Below are 19,873 nucleotides of genomic sequence, written 5' to 3'. Positions count from 1 at the left end.
TTAGTTGTCTCTTCCTGCGCTTACAGCCTTTCCTTTATTCCATTATAAAGACCCATCGTATGACCTGCTGCTTATTTCATTAAAAAGGCCCAATCCCTGACCCCTCATCTAATCTATAATGCAGACGACAGGCTTGCCACGGCCCAGTAGGGTCCATGCTGCAGTCCAACAGCAATGTCTGACAGATGGAGCACAGGGATCAGAGATCCAATGAATGGGAGAGATTGGAGAGCTCCGCTTAGTGTTTCAGTGAAGCTTTCAGAGAATATGATTTTGCTGATGTAAATGATGATAGAGTTGTGGCCTCACCGCGCTTTCTTTGATGGTTAGAGATGGCCTCCACACGGCTCATCACTGATATGGAAATGGCCAGATCTGGGAGCGGCTTATGGTCTGTAAAATACCCATGAAGCCTGCAGCTTTTGAAACCCCAAAACACCTTGGCTTAGAGTTTATACTGTAGTCAGTTTTGTAGCTCATTACAGGTGACCTTGGGAGAACTTTGCAACACCAAGTGAGTGATGCTGAATCATATAATAATATTCCATTGACTTTGCCGCCACTCCCTCTGCTTGACATTCTCCTCTCTCTTTTCCGCATCGGAATCCTTGCTCCATCTCTGGCTGCCCTCTACCCCCGATGCCCTCTCGCAACCTGCTAAAGATCCAGCTTGCTGAGTGTTTTCATTGCGTCCACAAATCTAAATTTACAACCTCCCATCAAACCTTGCTTGCTTGCTTTGGCTCTTAATGGCCTATCTGGTTACGTATTTATTGATAAAGCAGCACTATTTAGCCCTGAGCACCTGGCTTCCCGCTTACCTGTGCAGGCCTTTTACACCCCTGGCAGGTCACTCTGAGGATGCAGCTCAAGATAAAACAGACGCGTCCCATCGAGATTATTTTCTCTTGGTTCCACTGACGTCCCTGAGGACAGTTGACTTATAATAATAATTTAACCTGGGTCAACCGGGAGCTACAGGTAGCATCTTGGGGAAATGCAATATTACCAGGAAGTGACTACAACCCTCTCTCCATCGATAACACTAACATATCTCATTACGGCGGCGACCTGCGGTGTGCTGCCACTCGGTCTTTATCATATGAAACCCATTTCACCTCACCGTCTCAGGCACAGCAGCAGTAGAGTGGAATATTCATTATTCAAATTTTAAGCATTGAAAATCCCAATATGTTACTAAGGCCAGATGAGATGAGATGAAATAGCTTAGCCTTTTGTCCAGGGAACATTGACTAATCGTCTCTCTCTCCCAAAATCAATTTCACAGCCGTAAGCATCAGACACTCCTGATTGTACAGTACTGTTGAGGACCCCCCACCACTATCACCTAATACTCCTGCTGGCTACCCAGAATAACTTATTGATTAGTGATTATGTTACGGGAGCTGTGGGTAGCAGGGGCGGAAGACCGACTCACTTCAGTTGTCGCCACAAGGCTATATTTGGATTCCCTGTCACTAGATCCAGCTTATACCGACACTTCTCATAAGCTGCTACCAACCCTGCTCTGCAGACTGAGAGATGAATGAAGTTTTTTTTTTTTTTTTTGGGGTGAGGAGGGTATTTAGGACCAAATGATGGTGGGAACACTGCTGGACAGTTGGGACTCTGGACTTTGTGGATAAATACTTAGATGTGCTGCACCTTTTGGAATACTATATTAAGAAATGAGCACAAATATTTCCAACATGGCGAGATGAGTAATGCATTTTGGTATGGTGGAGATTCTGGCTTAGTGATGGACTGTTTCACTGCGTGGGTACTGGACTGATCTCTCACTGCCCCCTCCTCCACCCTGCAACCCTCTCTCTCTCTCTTTCTCTCTCGGATTCTGTGCTGAGCTTGAAAAGTAGCTGTGATCAATACCTGCAAGCCCTTTACACAGTGCCAGAGGGTTGTTTGCATGCGTGTGTATGTGTGTGCGTGAGCTGTGTCAGCATCCACTCAGGACTTCATCAAACACCCCCCATACCTCGACCGTGCACTCACACATGCGCAGACGCACACACAACTTCACACAGCTCCTCCCCGCCCATTGCAGGCCATCCCAACCAGGATGTTAAATACCATTCAAATGTCAGCCTGCCTTATTGATTGAAATAATAATTCTGAAGGGTAGCAGAGATGGGTTGTTGCTAAGCGGGCGTGTGATGGCCCAGGCATCCTTCACTGTCACAAAGTTGCCATGTAAGGGTTCCCAGCTCCTCTGGCAGGATGTGGATTGGTGTTTACATTAGACCACCAGTGCTCTATGTTTCTGACATTAATCATTGTCCTAACAGGCTGGTGAGAGACAGACCACGATCTACACAAAGAGAAATGGGGTTATCCTAGATGCCCTCAAGCAAGTTGGTTTGTGCACTTTTATGCTGAGTGGTTCTCCAAGTCATATGCAAATGTAAAGGGAGTTTAATGGAGCAGTTCACCCCAACATTTAAAAAAAACAGATAAATAAATAAATAAAACTATTTTATAGCCCCATCTCTGATCTGCAATGTTTTCTTTTAATTAATCTACATCGAGGATGCATAGTGAAGCTTTCACATCATAGTTCATTTGCCTGATTACAAATGATGACACCTATTTATCTACGTTTTCTGCGCCCTAATTCCAGAGCAAATTAAGTATGTCCTGTAATGGAATTAATATATAATTCAGACTATCTTATTATTTCTGCCAATATATGGGAAATGTGAGCATTTCAAGACCAAGATCACTGATGATTGAACCAATACATGCTGATACCGATGACGAGATGTTCCTAAGGAGTTTTTAAAAAGTGTTTTGTGTGTCTCAGCACAGGTACTGCTTTTGTCAAAATCCTGCCATTATTGTCTGAAGGGTGGGATGTTGGCTTTTGACATCTGACTGATGATGAAGTCATTATAAATGTGTGTTTGTGTAAATTTGAGCCTTTTACATTTCTTTGATTAAGTGAAATACAAAGGGAACCGGGTATACTGATTGTGTCTAAGTTTAAATTTGTTATAACTGTTGGTACTGGCTGATAAATACTGGCAAGGGAAGCATTACATTTCCTTCCATATTCAAAACATGGACACTCACCTGGCAGGTACCTCGATGTTGGAGATGGCATAGAAGTATTTGAGCAGGTTGTCTTTCTGTACATAGGTGCCCCCTAGCGCAGGCCTAAGAAGCCTCAGACGAAGGTTGGTAAAGGTGAAGAAGTCCCTCAATCCCTTCATACTTTCCATGCGAGTGTACAGGTTGTCCATGTTCTGAAGCCGGGGGCCTGCAAATACTGCAAAGCGCGACCGCACCTCAAATTTGACATTCTTGTCATTCTTGGAACCAACCCATCTAGAGTACAGCTCGGTGCAGAAGACACGCGTGACGTTGGCAGGCGAGAGTTCTTGCGCACGTTTAGATGGCATGTTGAAGGCATCCAGACAGTCATCGGCATAGAACTGGAAGGGCTGCCAGGAACGCCCGAGGTCCATCGACTTATCCAGAATCATGATAGTGGGGCGGCCATATTCGAAGGTGATCTGGATGTCATCAGTGAGTTCCAGACTCTTGTTCCAGGACAAGGAGATGTTAGCCAGCAATGGCTCAGGGTGGCGTCTCCATGTTGCTGTCTGCCAATAGGTGATTAGACCATTACGCTCAAGGTCCTGCATCAGCTGAGGCGGGTGAGCCAGGTCTGGATTTGAGGCGTCACACTCGTCACTGCAAAGGTATGGGTTCTCCTGTTGAGGGAGGGAATAAAGAGCAGAGTGGGATAAGTTCTAGTTTGAGTGTTTATAAAATAATGTTTATCTACATCATGACAAACAAACATTTTTGAGATCAACTCCATTTAATGCAGATAGTGTATATAGGTGACAATAAAAACAATCTTAAGGATAAATTTTGGATTTAGCATCCCATCAACCACTGCAACTTCACAGAATCGGGATACAGGGGTTCCTGAAATACAGTGGTTTTGCTGGAATGACTGACCTTTTTTGCTTCCTCCACTTTCATGTGCATGTGAATTTTTAGTTGTGTTTAGGATTAGCTATGGGCTTTAACCTCGAGCCTTGCTGAACAGGAGACTGATGTATATATCTTTTCTCAAAGTTGGTGAGTTTTATTGCACAATTCACATCTGCAAGTCAGGATAAAGAAAGACACTCCACACACATGATCTTGTTGTTCATACTTTTCAGAAATGAAAAACACCCGCAGACCGTTTGCATAGCCCTGGAAGCCAGATCTTTAAGTATTAAAAAAAAAAAAGAGAAATGGGAAAACAAAATAAATCATCGTGTTTTGAATCAGTCTTGGGATCGGTAAGCATCTCTAGCCTGGTGCCACTAGATCAAATCCACATGTGTTTCCAGGAATTCTTTAATTGACAAAATGTGTTGGTAAAATGGTATTGCCTTCTTTTGAGTTCACTCCACATAAGTCCTTCTCAGTAAGCACTTTTCTACTTTGTGTGATCATTGCACAACAAAGTTTTATATGCACCCACTGTATTCGATTAAAAAACCACAACACTGATATTTCTTCCATTAACGACAGTGTGGATTTAAATGAAGTCTGCCAACGCCGTGGCAAAACACTGAGGCACAGAAACAACACAACAGGAAGTGTGAAGGTCAAGGGGATCGCACATCGTCACTCTCTTTGCATAGACAGCAGAGATCTGCAGCACTTTTAACACCAGTGAATTGATCCTCTTCTAGTGATGCCAAGACTTTAAAATCGCGGCCCTTCCTCAGAACTCTGAACAGGATTATTCATCCTCCTCAGACAGAACTATCGGCTTCCTTCACCTCCACCAAGAAATTCTTTTTATTCTCATTCACCCATGTCCTCTTCTCCTCTTTTCACTCTGCTGTCTCACGTTCCAAGCATTTCAACTACTGTAAATACTAAACGCCAAACTGCGTCCTTCCGATATTTTTCAAAACATCCCCAAATTCTCAGTTACTGGCTTTTTCATCTTGACATATTTATAGAAATCTCAGCAAAATAGATGTAGCTTTGCTTTTGTAAGCCACTTTTCTGACATTCACATCGCCACAGAAGTTAAATATTTACAAGAAGAAATCCCAGAGATCCGTGTTGCCGTCTCTCCCGGTGCATAATTTTAGCTAAAAATCAGCTCCGGTAAAGTTGGTTGTATCATCCTTAAGGACCGTCACGCCCGTAGGACGCACTAATTAGACTAAGGATGGCTTATCAGTAGCTGCAATTTCTTGTTAGTCACTTGGTGTATGAAAGGACCATCATAATATACATTATTTATCACCAGACTCAATATTATCTTTTTTAATTGTACTTATTCCGTAGGGGAAAGCTGTCTTACATATTTAAATAAAATTGTGAATTTTTTTTCAATCCATGACAGTTTGATGATCAGCTGACCCTGTCCCGATCTTAAACTCTGCGTTCTGGTAAAAGCAAACAGAGTTACATTCCGCTTGTTACATATAGATTTTAAACAGGTAACTTATTTTACATTTCTGTTGTTGGTGCTATAGAATAATACTACAAACTCTGAGGTACTGATTGGTACTGTTAAATCCTTCAAATAAAACAGCTCCGGTGTGGAAGACTATTTCTGTGAATTTTGGTGCTTCCTGAGTGAATGAGAGAATGTGTGCAGCTGTTTCTGTTGCCACTAACCGCATTGTTTTTGAAACGTCAACGCCATCATCATTGCCACGGTCATCATCACTGACAATATTTTATAGATGACTTGTTGTGTAGCTTTGCTTCTGTGTAAGAGCACGTCTTCATATGTAAGATTGTTTTTGCTGCCTATTTTAGCTGAAAATAATTGCAAATTTAAGCTCAAGTGGGTAAGCTAAAACAGGTCAGTCCCAAAATATTAAAATTGGCTCCTCAATTTGAAAAAGATTTATGTAGATTTGACCTCCTTACAGTATTTGTGATGCATCGGTTTGGTTCAAGCTACTTTACATGCAAACTATCAGGCCATGACAACTAGTGTTGTAGCACCTTTTCCAAAGTCTAATGTTGCAATGTCATCTCAAATTCTAAATATTGATTCTGATGATGGATTTTTTTGTTGAACACTTGATCTTATTCAATAAACTCAATTTTAAAGGTGTTAAAGTACCCAAGAACTGTTGCCTTTTTTGCCAGCATTCCCTTTTTGTTTATGAACATTTACTGACTGAAGTATTTTCCTCCACCCAAGAATGACATTATTTGTACTTAACTTGAGTTTACAATTATCTGCTGATGCTTGTGATGTATCCAAGTTCCCTGCTATTTTCTGCACTCGTATTGAGTGATTCAATTTTATTGCTGATGTTGTCCTCCTAATTATTGGGAATCTATTCTTCTGAATTTTACTGCAGCTTAACAACCCCTAGATGGACAACTTTGAGTTTCTCTGTCTTTTTTTCTTTTTTCCAACCACTTCTTCTGCACCATGTCCGTTTTCCTCATTATTTTTTTATTCTTGATATCTTTGCTTTCTGTTTATAATTGCCATACTTACAAATGACACCAACTCATTTTCAAATCTTGTTGAGTAGCATAACCACTTTTTTTGTTCATTTGTTTTTTGTTTTTTTACACATAGAAATAGAATATGAACAAATTACTAGAAGAAGCAGGGGAGGGGGATCCACCTGAACACCCCGAGGACTCAATTATCTGTCAGGGTGACGGTTTCTCTACTGACAAAAAAATATAAAATATAAATATAAATAAATAAGTCCTAATCAAGGCAGCAAAACAAGTTTGCAGTTCCTATACTTAAATAAAACTGATTTGTTCGCAATTCATCAACAGACAATGGACAGGATATTAGTTTTCAAGTATTAGTCCAGTCAAAATATATCTGCCGATGAAACAAAAAGTTGGTTTGACATACCACTGATTAAAATCCTTTCAGGCCGAGTTGTTATTAGATTTCTTCCCTTAAAGCAGTTAATGAATATATTTTTAAAAGAACAATCCGTTAAATAACAATGTCATCAGGCTTTGAAGAAACACGGCTCCCTCGTGTATGTTATACAAGTTTGAGCTTATTATTTACTGTGTTTACCTACAAAATTCAACGTCCACTTGGCTGTTACTGCTTTCTGAGGGTCAGGCGGAAGCTACTTTCAGAGGAAAATCAGGTCGAGTAATTTCTTGTCAAATTTTAGATGCTTTATATTACAAAATTGTGTGTTTTTAGCAGTGTATAAAGGTGTGAGAAAATAGTATGGATGTGAAAATTATGCCAGATTTCACAGCATTCAAAATATCAATACCCACAATATGGTATTAAAGTTAAAATCAATACAAAATTTGTGCATTTTCCAGTCCAACTTGATAACAAAGAGTTAAACATTCATCAAATGTTTCGCCAAGTCCAGCAGCAAGGTTTAAAAGTAACCATTTGGAAAAGATGTTGGCATGATCGATCAGCCATCATACTCGGAATTCCATTAGCCTCAGCTCGCCGTATTTTTCTTTCCTCAGTCAACATTTCACTCAGTGAAAATGAAATATATTCAGATTTCCAGTTAAACAAAGGAGGGAAAAAGCTAACATCAGAATAAAAAACATTTCATGGCACCTAGAAGCATAATTAAAACTAATCTATGAGCCACTCAAGGCAAATGCAGTTACTGTTGTTTTTACAACCAACAGTAATTAAATGTATATTAATACTCGCGATTATAGTGGAACGAAATGATATCATTGTTTACGGTAAATTTGCTATACTGCTGGGTATGAACAATACCGTTTTTACATACAATGATTAATGTTACACTTAAACTATACCTATTAAAAGACCAAGTGTTGAAGAGTGCAGCATTTTGATAATCTAGGATGTCTGGAGAAGATTCTGTCTGGCTACGCTCATGCTGATTTATCAAATTCAGCGCAGATGCTACTGTGTACTTTGTGTTTGAGTAACAATAACTTAGTCTCTAGTTGCATCGAGAGGACTGATAATAGTAATTGATTCAACTTTAATTCAAAGAAGACTAATAACTGCCTTGAGATCATGTACAATTAATCCAAACAAAATGTATCTTTGGAAATATAAAACCCACATGTCGTGTTGACAGCAAAACTTATAATATAGTTTGTAGATATTTCTTACACGGAAAACCCACTGACAAGCTTCATGATCACGAGGGCTAAGATAGAAATTACATCAAGAAAATATATGAATATTCTAAAGCATTCAGAAGAGAAGTGTATTTCATGGCAGGATTGATTTCAGACTGCTCACCTGAAACCATGAATTCATGCTGATCACTTGATATAGAAGCTGATATTTTGATATCTTAAAAACCTGTGCGCCGTTTCAGTTCAAACAGTGGGTTTCTCCTCCGTGATGTAAACCATAGCCTGCAAGTAATACAGCATTATATTGATGTTCTATGCAAGTGCAGATCATGTGTCATTGTTAATGTATTTGTGTCTTTTTCCAAGAAGAGGCATAGTTCTGCCTTAAATCAACATTGCCCTTTTGCACCAGAAAGTGAACCTTCAATCAAACCCACTCCAGTGGGCTTACAACAAAAGCGAAAGTTACAACTCTTCGAGGCTGATATTATAAATCATGTGATTTATGGTGACAATGCAGAGTGGGAAAACACCAAACATAAGCAAACGCTGAACTGCTGCTGAGGGAAGCTGTATGGCATTGAAGATTTGATACAGGATCATAATGCATGTCAGGACACAGCAGTGAAACTGCAGTGTCTTTATACCCAAAAACTGCAGATAATCCATCTCTCTCTCTCCTCAATGGAATGACATTGAGCATTGTTCTCTATCTGATAACCCAATTATCTCCCTCGCACTGACTCAGACGGGGATAACTGTCAGTGCAAACACACTTAAGATGATAATCTAGAACGCTTATAAGCAACGATGACCGGTGAAAGTAATTAGTCAATCGGTGGGGTCTCAGTGAGAATCAGAGCGGGAGTTTCACCTCTTGGAGTTGGCCTCCTGGTTTTTGTGTCGCGGATCAGTCCATCTCTTGACCTGAGCGACAACACACATTACACACTGGACCGGATTAGTGGGCTGTTGTTCCAAGGATGACCCTCGACCTACAAATCCTTTTGAAAATGATCGTGCTTGTAAACTGTCCCAGATACGGCCGCAAACTTAAATAGGTTATCCACTGATGGGTGTTAGTGTCATTGTTTAGCGTATGAAACAAAGATTAGTAGTGTGCAAACGACTGTCTGCTCCGGACGAGAAGCGCAGATCGTTTTAATGTTTTCCACACGTTCATTTCCAGCTCAAAAAGTGCCAAGCTGCTGTACATCAGTGGGCTGTGACCTCTGTGAGCCCTTCGAGATTAGCCACCATCAAGGTGATGTGTACAGTCGTAGTGGCTAGAATATTTTTCTCCTCCACATGAGACACAAGGTTGTGTTTAAGCCCTTTGTGCTCCCTATCCTCGATATCCCCATCGGCCCAGTATATCCATGCCAGGATACACACACACACACATCCAGAGACATCCACACACACACAGATCCTGGCCAACTGCTGCGGCAGGTGGCCTACACTGCTAAGCCCCTCCAGCAATTATCCTCTCTGGGATCCTGTCTCCACTACAACAGTCACCATGATTCCCAGGCGATGAGTGACTTCCTTGTTTTCACCCACGGGAGGTAAATGCTCATTAATAAATCCCAAAGTATGACAGATTGAATAGAAGAAATAGCACAGTTTCCATTTAAAGAAGTTGACTAATGCAACTTTAATCAGAGGACCACAAGTTCTATGCACAAATATCACCGTGCACGTGCAAAAAGACAAAGCAACTATATCTAATTTTATGTCCCTTTCTGCTCCTCAAAAATATTCAGCCTCAGTTCATTCACAGCCATCTCGCTCTCTGTTTTATTTCTTCTGCCACTTACAGAATTTTATCTTTTACTGCCAGCAAAGAAAATAAAGGTAACGACACATACTCACACAACATGATTTATTTTGTTTTGGAGAAACGTCACATTAAATGACCCTCACATTAAAAAGGAAAATGCCACAGAGTAGAAGACAAAAGAGGATTACTCTTTCACACATGACATCAGTCTTTTATGTTGCTTGATGCACTTTCATCAGGTTAGAGTTGGTGTGTGTGTTTGGAAATGGTTCAAAGTGTAATGCACTGTCTGTGTGAAGGCTACGGACCAAAACTTGACTATTATTGTCCATAAAATCAATTGTGTTAATGCCCCAGTTAATTGAATTAAAAAAAAAACAATAATAATAATAATAAAATAAAGCAAAGTGAGAGGGGTTCAGCCTGAATGGTACCTACTGAATTACAACAAACCAGAAGCATAATCACATCAACACACACACACACACACGCATACACACACATTCTTTGTCTGTATGTATGCATCTATGTATGTATGTATGTATGTATGGATATGTGTGTGTGTGTGTGTGTGTGTGTGTGTTTGTGTGTGTATGGATATGTGTATATAAACTTTTAGTTTCTTATTTAAAAATCGGGAATACACTAGTGTGAATTATGAGAAAAAAAAATACAGGTACCTGAAAATTCAAAATTCAAAAACAAAAATTATCTAGAATTTGGAGTGATGTAACCTTATAATTATATATTTTTGGACTTTTTTTATTCAAATGACTTTCAGAGGGACTGTATATTTGCCTTTTGTTGTTTTTTTTTAATAATTTCTAATAGCCAAACTCTGTTTTATCAAACAGGCGACACTTTGAGTGTGTATTTAGCTGCAGCTTTCCTTCTCCACCAGCAGAGGCAGCAAAACACATCATTACTTTGGTTTGATTATGTGTGACATTATGTGCGACATGACTATATAGAAATCTATGTTTGTAAAATATATGAATGATCGAAATGGATGTACCCATAACTGATGTCTATTTAAAAAGTCTACATTAAAGTGCGTAAATTCTTTTCCCCTTGCTTTAAACAATTGCATTTCAGCAAATGTGAACAAGTAAGCACATGACTTAGAACATGCAAATGTTGACTATGCGTTTATGTTAAAGTGATGGAGGAGAAGAGAGGGAGGAGACAAAATACTGCTCCAGAGCATCAGTGGGACTCATCCTTTTCAGATCACCGCAGTAAGACAGGATGAGATGTATGAAGAGCTTATCTTAGAATTCTGGCAATACTTACAACACACAGTGCACCAATAGAGCAAAATGTCAGAGGCGGATTCTTTTTCCTGAAGTGCACTAAAGCGGTAAAGACAGGTAATACTTAGCCAGAAAAAAACGAGACACAGTGCAAGAGAGAGTAACACTGTAAGGTGGCACCTTAGGGAAATGCTGCTTCTGGCTTATGCTGGTTTTTAATTTTTTTTATTTGTAAACGTTTAATACTCCCCCCCCCCCCCCCCCCCCTGCACACACACACACACACACACAATAAAAACTCATGAAAATATCTTTTCTATTTTTAACAGGTAGGCTCCCATACGTCCAATGATTTTTGGAAAATCTATACAATTCGGCCATTTAGACATTATCATCTTTTTATCCATTGGTCATAATACTACTGCTCATTCAGTCTTGGTAAATACAGCATTTCCAGAAAAGAAGTTTGACTCCAGACAGAGGTTATACTGTCTATATGGATTTTTGCTTTACAGCGTATTGTAAAAGGAAAAACATGTCGATAAAATACATGAATGATGGCTTTCCTCCATTCAAGTGTTCCGGTAGAGCTGACCATTTGTTTTAAAAGCATGGACAATTACAACGCAAGGACGCTGAGGCCCAAGCAACTAAATGGACACTAGCCATTATTATTTCCGTGAACTCACTTCTGTTTGCGAACTTTGACATGGAGTTAAATGAGGCTGACAGGGTAAATAAACTAAAACACATTCATTATAGCCTCATACTGAGTGTTTGTGATGATATTTTTATCACAGATTTGGTTATTTGTTTGTTTTAAAGCCATGGACTCCTGCTGCTTTTCCTGAAATAATACTGATCTTGCCATAGTGTTCTTTTCTCTTTAAAGGGATCAAAGAAAATATACATATTGTAGTCAGGCCAAAAAGAACTTTAAAATATTCATTTTAAGTCATTTTCAGTTAACTTCTTTCTGGATTCCTCTAGCTGGAGGGAGCTATTTGTCCAGAGCCGTGTTTATCAGAATTTTCTTTGTATAACAATAGTAACAACCATATTGATAAATGTTGTTACATCTCATATTTACTCACACACACACACACACACACACACACACACACACACACACACACACACACACACACACACACACACACACACAGAACAGCACTGTTTGCTACTTGGAGGAGTGCAGGTGTCCCAACAAACAAGTCTGAGGTCCTGATGGTGTGTCTACATTCACCTCCAGGTGTCTAATCCCTGCAGCCAATCCCTCTTATTATCACCTCAGTCGCAAATAAATCTCACTTATAGCTACCCTCCTGTTCAGCTGCTACATCTAAACACCCTCTGATCACTTTCAACAGTAAGGACGAAACAAGCAATGCCATTACATCATTACACTCTGCTCGGTCTCCCTGGTTCATGCTGTCACTGCCTCTTTAGCTGTCGGTTTTATTCGCCCATTAATTATGCTGTTCACTGTCAAACCCGATCATGTTGTTCCGAAATTCACATCCATGGGTGTATTATTAGGACTCCGACCACCTGGACTATCTTTTGCCCTGGGGAGCTGCACCGGGGATTGCCCACTGCTGCGAGTGGATGGCCCCTTTGCATGGCCTTGATAGCCCCACTGCTGGGCTGAGCACGCAAGCCGGACCTGCCAGGGCTACTTTGGGCAGGGCGTGTGAAGTATGGCTGTAGGCCCAGTCTGGGAAGCACTGATCCACAGTACCAGCTGCCATCTTCCTTCCCTTCCTGCATGCTCCCCTTCCGCTGCTGCACAGCTTCTCTCTCTTCTCATGTCTATTTTTAGATCTGGCTGATATCTACCTTCTAAAACAGGCAAATGTGTTGTAGAAAAGGAAGGTGTATTTTTTTTCTGTCTTTCTTACATGTATCATTGTGTGCCACGGCCAACTCGTGCTCGTGCTCGTCACAAAACCAGTTCCCTGATAATGTCAATGGACACTGTACATTCCTGAACACATGTATCCCATTTGCATATGAATGCTTTCTGTCGTCGACCCCAAAGGGCATAACTGACTGCCTTTTTGTATTCCACCCCCCGCAAAATGAAATAGCAAACAGAAGTCGGGCAACATCTCCTTGAATGCTGCAATCTATATTGACACTGTGTGCGTAGAACTGTGGTCTGATTTCATCTTTCTGCTTAGCTAAGCTTGGATCTTTCTCACCTCTCTCGTCATTAACTATCTCCCCTCTGCATCGCACTACCTCACCCCCCTCAAACCTCCTTACTTCATCCTTAACTGGATACTGAGGCTGTTGAGTAGCTATCATTCGGAGAAACTACAAAGAACCCAGTGATGCTCGTAACACAGCACTAGTAACAGTAGCATCTTTGTCAAAGTGTTGGAAGCCCGTCATGTTGAAACAAGCCAACTTACTTGCCTGTTTGGCTGAGGAGAAAGGATGTTGCAATCCCAGGGAAAAGGAGAGATAAATAGAGTAGAAAAAATGCATCCCTGCGGAGCCCGAGGGAGCGAAAAACTACTGTAAACCAATGCAAGCTGCGAAAGACTGTGCCTCAACATCAAACCCCCCACGAAGTGAATATTCCCATAGTTTTGGAAACGTACTGTAGCATTCATTGAGAGAGAAGGGGAAAACATCATTTTGCATCTTCCGCAGTACGTCTCAAGTCTTATTAAGGATGAGCAGCTCTGTGCATTGGGGGTGCGCAGGCATATTTTTTCAGTGCCCTGACTTTCCTTTGACTTGTGGGATTGCTGAATGAGTGAATGTAAATGTATACCAATTAGAAAAAGAAACATAGCTTTTCTGTAAAGCTGTCAAATCCTAGGCCAAGAATTAAAAAAAAAAAAAAGCTGGTCTCCTGATAATAAAATCTGTTTACCAATGACCCTTAGCCTATGCCGAGTCGGTGCTTCCAAAAAAAAGGAAGGAAAGAGGAGGAAAAATAGCCTTGATTCCCGACTGAAGTGTCTTAATTAATCCTTTGATAGTGAGTAATATGTAACGGTTTGGGACTCTGAACCTAGAATAGAGGAAAATTTGATTTTCTATCAGATAGATAAAAAAATTGAGTTGGTTCACAATAAAAGATGTTTTTCGAACCATAAATGGCAGCCAAAACTGTGTCATATAATCATGGAGTGACATAATTAACATACTTCTTTGCTTTCTCATTACATGGGAGCCTGACAGATCCCTCAACTCTCAAGAAAACTTTTATCTCAAATCTTCACCGATCTCTAAATCCTGAGCAAAAGCGCGCGCAGGGTCTGGTAAAATCCACAAACTCACAGATGACCTGAGAAGAACCAGACGTTTCCACAATAAAGATCCTGTCCGCTGTAAAACTGCTGACTAAGGTCAGAGTTCTCCCTGCCCTAACATCTTTCCTCACTTCCTCTCTCTCTCATCTGCCCGTCAGCTCTCTCCAGATCCTTTGGATGGAGCATTGCTGGCCAACCCTTGTAAGGAAGCCCATTAAGAAACCCATCAATATTTCATCATTGCTCACTCAGACACATAGTTATAGAAGTTTCCAGGCCAGAGCCATTAGGGGGCAGACGTCAATACATTATGGCAGCAAGCAACCCCCTCCCCCCACTCCCCCACCCCATCCCCCTCCTTACACCCCCCCCCCCCCCCCCAGCCCCTTTGCAACTGTTTCCCTTAAGAGAAGTCATTGGAGACGCTTTCTCAAGACGGCAGTGGTTTCCACCACTGCTGCATTAAACAAATCATTAACCATTAGGTATCCGAGCGGAGCAATATCCTGTCCTGTTCCACCGAACAAACCTAGCTACTCATATTAATCTCGGTAAAAGGAAGCTAGGGAGACTCTGGTCGTTTGTAAAGTTTGCGTTCAAGTAATAAATTTCCGGCCACAGGGGGGAAAAAAAAAGCACAATCAGCAGCATAACATGACGGTGTAATGTAAAGGACTGTCTGGAAGACAATGTTTATAGACTTTAGACTCATGTCTGACATGTCTGTCTTCTGACGAAGTTGGCGAACGGATGCTCCGTGGTGGAGCCGTGTCTGATCGCATGACATACACATCATTCACAGCTTAAGTATTAAACATTTTACAGGAAAGGATTGGAGGCGCCTCATTGCAGTCTTCTTAGGATTACAATGGTTATTATAACCCTTATTTAAAATTATTATACGTACATTAGCTGGAATGGGAACTAGCCTGCAGGCTAAAGTGTGTAAAATCTTGCTGTGGCAGACATTTTAATGAGTTTTACTCCGGCTCACCCTTCAGTGTCCTTGGAACAAGAAAAAAAAATGGTATCTGCTTGAAGAAAGTTAGAATACAACTGGATAAAAGGATGCCAAGACAATACTGATATGAACAACATCTCCCGACTCTTCTACCAGGAAGGTACTTGTGTCATCTATTTTAGATACCTGTCGTGTTTAAAAAAGGGAATCTTCCTCTCACCTTAATGACATCACTTTTTCTGTGACATTACTTTCCCAACCGCCACGATTCATTTTAACAGCATAAACTTTCACACGCTGGTGTTTTATTGAGTATCGGCTCGAGTTTTCTGCACGTACGCTGTGGATGAAAGTTATTAATATACACACAAACGCTAATAAGGGAAACTCACCAGGGTGCAGAACCTCTCTGGCGGGTTTCCACATGTGATTCCAGGTGGATCCACCTTGATGCGCATGTGGTCTTTCATGGATGCTGATTTCGGCTGACACGCATAATGCTCCCACACTGAGCCTTCATCCGTGCTCACCAGGGACTTGCACAGTTCATACTGGCCCAAAGTGGAGGCCAAGCATTGCAGCAACAACAGCAATATGGCCTGAAGGAGCATGGCAGGCTGGGGGGTGTTTGGAGTGGGGTCTGGCACAGGGCGAAGGGGCCACGGAGCTCAGAGGAGAGATGAAGTGCATGGAGCGGTGATCACAGCAAAACGGTGGACATCCCTACCACCACACTGCTGCACTGTGAATCTAGAGTTGGTAAATTAACACTCACCTCCGGGCTAATGAACTGCCGGAGTGACGAGAAAACAATTTATCGGCCAATTGTTTAGAGTCTCCTGATGAATACTGACGGCCGCGGGGAAGCCGAGAGAGCGACACGATGTTGTCCCTGACTTCCAGCAGAGGATGGGTGGTGGATGGAGAGGCGTATAACTTTATACAAATTAGTCTTGGCATGCGCTTTAACCATAGTCTGTCACAGAGCCGGGGTGAAGATGTTAACAGGAATCCATGTCTCAGAGAGCGGAGTCCCGCTGCGCAGCAGTGAAGTTGCTCAGGGAGGATGAAGGAGAAGCTCGCATCCCTTCAGGTATATCCATCCGTGTTGCACTGGCCCTGCTCCTCTGATTGTCCTGGGTGGGGGGGGAATGTGGACAAAGTCCAGGGTAGTTAAGATGTTACCGTGGTATTTAATGCCATTGCAAATGCAGTGATGTGTCTCCTTTGCTTCCTTTTTTTTATTATTTTTAGCACTCAAATTCACTTTATACTGCAGGGCATTGCTATAAATAAACCTGAGTTGTACATATTTAAGATACATGACTTTGTGGTGTTACATCAGCTACATAGCAAACCACTCCATGATCTTAAGAGCATGCGGTTGGCTCCTTAAACAGAAAACAAAATTGTTTGCTTTATTTTAAAGGTCAATATTGCACGGTTAAAACGCACTTGTAAGCGCAGCGCTGAGTGGATCACCCCGTGCGTAAAAACACGTGCTGCCGGGTGTTTCCTGTGCGGATGGAGTTTTCATCTCCTGATAAATCCCAAAGACACAGATTAAAACCCTATTTTATTTCCTCACACTATGCAAAAATCAAAAACATTCAAGTCGGGCATCGGAGAGTGATATTTTTCAATTTTATTTCGAAGATCAATTTTTTTTGTTTTATTTAAAACACAACATTAAATATCGAAAAATTACATCAGCGGCGTTTCCGATCGGGTGTGTCTTCATTTGAATGGAATAGATAGCACTCCCGTGGATCGGGACCCCGCTGTCAGCTCACAGTGACAGCCCCCAGGTGCCTGTCCCACGCAAACCCCCCGCAACCCCAAACTCCCACCTCCCCCCTGCACTTCAGTACAGTTTTCAAGTGAGCATCTCCCGGCTCTGACAGTCCTGCAGGGGTGTGTCACTTTCCTACAACCGGTGCGTCCGTATCGCACACGCTTGGAGCACAATACTATGTTTTTTTTTTTTTTATTAATTTTTTTTTTTCATGAAAATAAAAAAAAAAGCGCAATGCGATCGTGCATTCTGGAGCTCAAAGTCCACCCCACAACCTACACACCCCCCCTCCCCCTTCCCAACCGATGCCACCGGATGTTGTGTTTAACTCCCATCGGCTCCTGGGTACAGTTTTGTCAGAGAGCATCCTTATGCGAGATTTTTTTTTTCACTTACTTGTAACGTGCATTCGATTCACCGGTCAGCACTTTTTTTTCTTAGAGTCCACGCAAGTCTCCCCTCGGGCCAAAAATCCCGTCCCGATCCTCCACTGTACTCCTTCCCCTCTCCCCCGTACTCCCGGCAGCAGCCCTCCTGCCCGGCCGACCGCCCGTCCGTCCGTCCGGCTCACGGGATGTTTGTTGCCTCACGCCGGACACTTTTCTTTAGCGCACCGTGGACGAATGCGCACGTCGGATCGGTGTCCTAGATCTGCCCCGTGGAAGAGGGACTAAATTCCAGCGTCTAGGAGTATGAAAAGTATAAAATATGGACTTTGAAGCAAGGCTCGTCCCCGCCCCTCCTCTCCCCGCTCCTCCTCCTCTTCTTCCCCACTTTACAAGCGCCGGTTTACATGGGATGAATCTCTCTCTCTCTCCCTCCCTCTCTCCTTCTCTCTCTCTCTCCCTTTCCCTTTCTCCTCCTCTCCCTCCCTCTCTTAATGCCGGGGCTAAATCCTTTCGCCATCACATTCAATCACTATCGGAGCTTTTATCTGCCCTGGACCGCGGCGGTGTGACTTCTCCTCTCCGCCGCCGGTCGCCTCCCAACGGGGCGTAGATCAGCAGCCCGGCTCGGTTTTAAAAGGACCGGCGGGGATTTTGAAGGGGGGGGGGGGGACCACCGGGTTTCTCCACTGGTGAATTTAATTCATGTTAAAAAGCATTTTCCAATGTCTTTTGTTTTGCACATTCATGTTGCTAATTATCAATAATATATTTCTGTGTTAAAATATTTACATCAGGTTTCAAAAAAAACCCAAAAAACAAAGTTGAAGAAATCAAGTGAATCTGCCTTTGTGATTTTTTTACGCTGAGTTCCCCTAGTGTGAGTTCTTTTTAAGATTCAAGAATAAAAGTGTCTATTGTAATATGTACAGTCTCGAAAAGTGCTTCCCTGTACAATGGAATTCTTATTTTGCTGTATAACAGTGAATCCAGATAAGTAGCAATAAATAAATAATAAGCATATTGTTGCAGTCAGATGTAAACAGTGCAGGGAAACGTAAACAGTCTTAAAAAGATTATTCTTTTACTTCTGATTGGTCAGAAGACATCTGTTATCTTTCAACTAAGGCGAAAACCCAGTGCACACCGGAAAACAATTTGAAAAAAATGATAATGAAAAATAAATACATTTTTTTGGAATAGTAGCCATCTATCATCAGGAGTTTTGCTGGCTGACTTGATCGAAGTAAGAATTAGTTTTACTTTTTCATTCAGCCATATAACAGGTTTGGGTCGAATGGAATAAAAGTGTTATTAATTATAATTTCTATAATATTCTAATGGAAATGGCTGCCCAGGACAGCATACAGGCAGTGGTGCTCTGCTCGTGGTACTGATATGGTCCATTCAACCTCCTACAGGAAGCATCAATGACCACTGTAAAACAGATACTGTAACTGGAGTAATCCCAAGAAGTCTGGAGTAAGTAGTAAAATGACTGTTGAAATACTAAACCAAAGGCCCTAAAACTGTCAACTGATGCCAGCGAAATATTTATGCATTTTCTTATATTTATGCATGGATTAGGTGTAACGACCCATCGTTGGTATTTTTTTAAGTTATTATTTGGGTGCACCCGCACCCTTTCTTTGTCTGTTGTTAACAATAAATGGCGATGTTGTATTGCTATGATTTGTCCTCCTCAAGCCACTATGACTTACTTTCCAGGTAGATGCTTTATATTTAGAAACAGGATCTTTTCCAAGAAGCAGGTTTATTGCATTACCTGGATAACTTTGTTCAGGAAACCTGGAGTCTCAGAAAAACCAGAGGCCTGATCTGACCATGACTCAGCCGAAATCTCAGTTATATGTAAGATAGACTCATTGCTGCTGGAATGAATACTTGGTAATCTTTGTTGGTGTTTTTCTTAACTACGTTGTATCATTTCTTCTGAAAAGAGACTAAAGGTGTTGCATGCATGATGTACGCTTCACAAATACATGAGAAAAGACAATAATCCCAATAAAATCTACACGAGATCTAATTATGAACATGAATGTGTATCACGTAAAGCACTACCTGTGTTGTGATACATTATTGGCCTTGAATGGATAAACTCACATGTTTGATTCATGTGTTTCACGTCACTCAAAACTGACCTGTGTAAGAGATGGTTTCTGGAATAGGTGTATGATTTCAAAACCGTTACCACTACTGTAGGCTTTGAAATTCTGTCCATTTGAAACATTTCATTCTTTATTGTCGAATAAAGAATGAGAAAATGGGACACATATTTTGCAACTTGGGTACCGTATTGAGGTTTCTTTCCAAAACAGCGTTTTAT

General features: G+C 41.5%; 1 protein-coding gene across 3 annotated transcripts in view; it reads right to left on the bottom strand.

The window, feature by feature from the left end:
- Positions 1-17,965, bottom strand: part of ntng2b (netrin g2b) — a 65,917-nt gene extending 47,952 nt beyond the window's left edge. For all 3 annotated transcript variants that reach the window (XM_086152183.1, XM_086152185.1, XM_086152186.1), the window contains exons 1-3: positions 17,537-17,965; positions 15,738-16,481; positions 3,088-3,731 (exon numbers count right to left, since the gene is read on the bottom strand). In XM_086152183.1, coding sequence (XP_086008309.1) covers positions 3,088-3,731; positions 15,738-15,956 — 863 coding nt within the window. In that variant the 5' untranslated portion in view covers positions 15,957-16,481; positions 17,537-17,965. The remainder of the gene's footprint in view (positions 1-3,087; positions 3,732-15,737; positions 16,482-17,536) is intronic.
- Between the last annotated feature and the right edge of the window lie 1,908 nt (positions 17,966-19,873).

The sequence above is a fragment of the Fistularia commersonii genome, chromosome 9 (assembly GCF_037954325.1).
Source record: "Fistularia commersonii isolate RoL2024-O1a breed Wild chromosome 9, RoL_Fcom_v1.0, whole genome shotgun sequence".
NCBI classification, from domain to species: domain Eukaryota; kingdom Metazoa; phylum Chordata; class Actinopteri; order Syngnathiformes; family Fistulariidae; genus Fistularia; species Fistularia commersonii.
The sequence above is the reverse complement of the archived record's forward strand: the minus strand, read 5'-3'. Positions and strand labels throughout refer to the sequence as shown.